Source organism: Nematolebias whitei, chromosome 4 (genome assembly GCF_014905685.2).
Source record: "Nematolebias whitei isolate Nwh7 chromosome 4, NemWhi1, whole genome shotgun sequence".
NCBI classification, from domain to species: Eukaryota; Metazoa; Chordata; class Actinopteri; order Cyprinodontiformes; family Rivulidae; genus Nematolebias; species Nematolebias whitei.
The window spans coordinates 19202705-19207846 of NC_056501.1; the positions used below are offsets into that span (position 1 = coordinate 19202705).

A 5142-nucleotide genomic window follows, 5' to 3' on the forward strand; every position below is an offset into this window, starting at 1 on the left:
ATATATATATATATATATATATATATATATATATATATATATATATAAATAATAAAATAAGTATAACGCCACTACTGAGGGGATTTTCACCTATCACGGGGGTCTCTAGAACGTAACCCCTGTAATAAGTGAGGCATCACTGTACAGTGGAACAAAATTAGGTTTGCAGCTCTGAAACATGTAGGAATACAGAAAACAAGTTTTGAAACACTGTGCAATGATTCAAAAGAACAAATGCAACCTGACAGAGAAACTAATGATGCAGAAGTAATGTGGTTTAAATCCACAAATGATATAATGGTTTAAAAAAAAGTGATTTTAATTTTTTTTTCATTTTACAATGTCTTACTTTTCCAAGAGTAAAGAGCTCTGGCTGGTTACACTTACATTTAGTTTTGCTGTGCATTTTTCACATGGAAGAATACTTGTAATGGATCACAAACTGACACAATAAACAATGTAAAAGTCCACAGATGTCTATGTAAAGAACATTAATGTAAAAGTGCCACTGTTCTCAGAATTCTGAGAGAATTGTATTTATTTATTTTTTTCCTGTGGCCCTAATCCTCTTCCGTACTCTGCAGAATCCTACATAAAATTTAAAAATTGTCTGTTTAAAGCACAGGCAGCACAGTAATTATCACTGCCACCTTGCAGCGAGAAGCGTTTTGGTGTAGTATCTCGACTTGGGGTCTTTCTGAAAAGTTCTTCCCATACATGTGTGGATTTTATCCAGGTACTCCAATTTTCTTCCCGCATTCCAAAAACATGCAAGTCAGGGTAAGACAGAATAGGATGCTGGAAGATATATATGACAATTAGACCCTGAACAGGCTCAGACAAATACAAAAAACAAATGAAAAAGCAAATATTAAAATGCAGTACCTCCTCAAATTTCTTGGCTTTATATCGATCTGCTCCATTCAGGCAGTTCAGTAGGATGATATCACAGAGAACTGTACCCTGTCAACACAGAACAAAAAAATAGCAGGGACCGCTGACTGTAAAAATAAAACTCAAATTTAGCCTCAATGTGGAAGTTCATACCATTCCAATTGAGGTTAAAGCAGCTACTATGTTGATCACTGTTGGGACTAAGCTGAACTTTCCAGCCTGGAAGACGAGCAGAAAAATAAAATGATCAGTTTAAGTCCTACACATCAAAGAGCAATAAATAGATAATACATCTTTAAAAAGCATGAAAAGTCCAAATTCTTAACATTTACACAAAGGAATTAATAGCTGGGAAAATGTTCAGTAGTGAGTAAACAATGCTTTTTTTTTGTCTTGCTAAGATGATGAGCTGCTTCGGCGGTTTCAGTGGTTTTCAAATGGTTTTCTATGGCAACCAGTGCAATAGCTTATCCTACTGGTTGGAAACAGTGATGAAGGGCTTTTAGGTAAAGACATACATTTTTAAATAAAGCATTCTTTGTTTCTAAAAACTTATCTAGGCAGTAATTTCTCACAGACGTGTTCTCACTTTATATTCATGTTGGACAGTATAGTGCTTTTTTTCCAAGTCTTTGTGCTAAGCTAACCTGGTGCTAATTATGCTAATGGTAGAAGGTGTTTGCTACCAGAACGACTGACTATGACATTCTGAAGTTCCACATATAAATAAATGTTACACTAAACAAACAAAAACACAACTGAGAAAATACAACATATTGCTACAGAATGTTGTTACCAGTCAAGCATGGAAATAAATTTTTAGATTTTATGAATCTGTTCCCTTAATTTAGTAAATGATACGCAAAAACATTGGTGTCTATGTACACCGAGTGTTTTCTTTTGTTTTCAGTGTGTACGGGAAACAAGTGGAAACACAACATAAGAAGTGAGAAAAGGTGGTTGACTACCTTTGCTTTTTAAGGTAGGTCCACATCTGCCTCCCATTCAACTCATCATACGCCTTCTGCTTTGCCTTTGCCACCTCCATCTTTGTTCTACATCCCATCTCCTTATATTCCTGTCTCCTCTCTTCAGTCCTCTCACTGTCATATTGCTTGGCTAACCTCTTTTCTTTGCTTCACTATTCCACCACCAGGTTTCCTTATCATCCATTCTCTGTCTAGATGACACACCAAGTACCTTCCTACCTGTCTCTCTAATTACTGTTGCTGTAGTAGTCCAGTCATTTGGAAGCTCTTTCTTACTACCCAGAGCCTTTAACAGCTCCTTTCTGAATTTCTCACAACATTCTTCCTTCTTCATCTTCCACCATTTGGTCTTCTTCTCTGATTTTACTCTTTTTCTTTTCTTCACAACAACAGTCATTCTACACACAACCATCCGATGCCGTCTGGCCACGCTCTCCCCTGCCACAACCTTACAGTCTTCAATCTCCCTCAGGTTTCCTCTTCTACACAAAATGTAGTCGACCTGTGTACTCCTTCCTCCACTCTTATAGATCACTCTATGTTCCTCCCTCTTTTGGAAATAAGTGTTGACTAGACTACAGCCATTTCCATTCTCTTGGCAAAATCCACCACCATCTGTCCTTACTGGTTTCTTTCCTTGATATTAAACCTACCCATCACTTCCACATCCCCTCTGTTTCCTTCACCGTGTCAATTCAGGTCTGCTCCGATCACCACTCTCTCCTCCCTGGGAATACTCTCTATCACTTCATCCAGATCTTTCCAAAATGTATCTTTTTCCTCCTCATCACATCCAATGTGTGGAGCATAACCACTGACAACGTTTAGCATCAGACCTTCTACTTCTACCTTCAGACACGTCACTCTATGGAGAGTGCTACCATGCATAGGAGGTAGCACCTATGGGTGGTGTAGAGTTAGATCAGCCGACTTGGAACCAGAAAGTCATGGGTTCAACTCCCTGCCATGCCCACATGTCATGGTGTCCTTGAGCAAGAAACCTAAGCTCCCTGCGTGCTTACATAGCTGCCCACTGCTCCACCTGCGTGTATCTTATGTGTGATGGGTTAAATGCAGAGCACAAATTTCATCATTGTATGGAAACATACAATGATGACAACACATAGGACTTTCTTTCTTTCTTTCTTTCTTTCTTTCTTTCTTTCTTTCTGACATTCTTTTCACCTCTACTACATTATTTGCTAACTCCTTATTCAGGACTACTTATCTTTCTATCCACACCATAGTAAAACAGTTTAAACCCTGCTCCAATGCTGCTAGCCTTGCTGCCCTCACTTAGTCTATTGGACACATAAAACATCTACCTTCCTTCTCTGCATCATGCCATCCAGCTCTCTACCTTGGCCTGTCATTGTCCCCACATTTGCCACCCTCAGTCCTACATTCTTGACTTTCCTCTTCTCCCTCTGTCTCCTGACATATTTCCTTCCTTTTGGTATTCAATTTATTGATGGTCAATGAATTGCATACATTAAATAACATAAATTGAATTGTCTATTATTATATTATACTATTTATAGTACTATTGATCTTATCAAACATTACAGACAAATGTTTCAATTTGTATATGTTGTACAAACCCTCGTTTAACTTCTTGTGTTTAATTTACTTTTGTATTTCTGCTCAGATTTACCCTCTCAGTTCTTCACCAAAAAACAAAGCTTAGCAACACTTGATGCACACAAGTTTGTGTGTTTTTGTTGTTTTTGAGTGAAATTTGTTCACAATTGTGCAGTATGTTTTCCTAAAACTGAAGAATTACATTTATTCAGACTCAACTTTTTGCCCCCTAGACAGGCTTTTTTTTAATTGGAAACAAAATAGACAGCACACGTTTCACATAACTTACTTTTCCAGTAACCATAACGTCAAACCGAACCGCATACGCTTTCTGAAGCATTCGGAATTCAGTCCCATTCTCTGTCTTGTAATATTTGGCATATCTAAATTAAAAGACAGGAAATGTTACAAAAAAAGGCTAAGGGCAGGGGAAAAGTACATGAAAAGTTATTCAATCCTACCTGAAGTTGTACCCTGTAGAAACCTTGTTCTTTTCAAAGGGAGCGTCCATTCTTCTGAAAGAGTACTTGGGAACACAATTCTCAATATTTTCGTCCAAGTTACATTGCCACTGAATATTTATCCCTATCTCTCCACCCTGCAAAAGAAAGAATCACGCATTAAAGCTCTATATTTTAAAGAAATTTTCTCCAAGGTTAAAAAACATTCTAATCTACAGGTTACTTATAAATGATAGAGATAATTAGTCAAACTACTTTACAAATTACAGTATTTTCCTGCTCTTAATGTGTCTTTTTATTCCCCCTTCTAACAAATAAATGAACAAAAGTTCACAAAACTAAAATATTTTTGAACAGTACCATCAGTAGGAGTTTGTGAGACACAGACCACAAGTTTGACAAAGAAAGCCATCTTCTGTTAAATTCAATAATTGCTCGTAGACAAGAAGTTTAATTTCTGGCCATGGTTTGACTTATGTTGCCGTATCTTTTCAAATATTACTCATTTGTCAAATTTATTATTACTGTAAACAGTCCAGCTCTTTATTTAAGCAATGTATGGGTGGATATTTCATGGTCACCAGCAAAAATGATTGTATCAAAGCTAAAGCAAAGTCAAACTGAACAAATAAAAGATATACCGGTAGCTAAATCTTTTGCTTTTTAGATTTACCATTCGCTCTGTGTAGTGTACAATTTCTATCTCTGTTCAGCAATACATTGATGCTGGGCCAACACCATTTTGATCTTGGGAGCATAAAGTTAACCTAAAATTAATGAGACCTTCATTGCCAGCTCAGTCGGATCCTGCTGGGTCTCCTTCAGCACATCCGCCACTCGAAAGATGGGACAGAATGGATCCTTCTCACTATTACTGCAGTTCTTGATGTTCATCGTTGGGGGAAAATTTCCTCTGGGAGGAAACAAGATGTCAACTTTCTTCAGAAGCAAGTGTGATTAATGAATGAGGAATTTGGCTGCGCGTTTCAGTTGCTTTAACCTGAGTGTGTTTGGAGACCCACCTGGTGACATCGAAGAGTGGGAAGCGAATGCTGTTTTTGATGAAGATGGTGAAGCCTTTAAATTCCACCATTGGTTCACTGAAGACAAGGAGCACAGCAGTTGGGTTTTTCATTAACAAATATGTTATTTTGTACAACTGCATCTCTCTGTGTGTGTGTGTGTGTGTGTGTGTGTGTGTGTGTGTGTGTGTGTGT

The 5142-nt window shown here is 37.6% G+C and overlaps 1 protein-coding gene across 1 annotated transcript in view; it reads right to left on the reverse strand.

The window, feature by feature from the left end:
• The window catches only part of p2rx3a (purinergic receptor P2X, ligand-gated ion channel, 3a), a 9086-nt gene that overhangs the window by 733 nt on the left and 3211 nt on the right, over positions 1-5142 (reverse strand). Inside the window, exons 6-11 of the mRNA XM_037675831.1 lie at positions 4948-5025; positions 4709-4838; positions 3926-4062; positions 3754-3847; positions 1048-1113; positions 886-963 (exon numbers count right to left, since the gene is read on the reverse strand). Of these exons, the coding sequence (XP_037531759.1) occupies positions 886-963; positions 1048-1113; positions 3754-3847; positions 3926-4062; positions 4709-4838; positions 4948-5025 (583 nt within the window). The remainder of the gene's footprint in view (positions 1-885; positions 964-1047; positions 1114-3753; positions 3848-3925; positions 4063-4708; positions 4839-4947; positions 5026-5142) is intronic.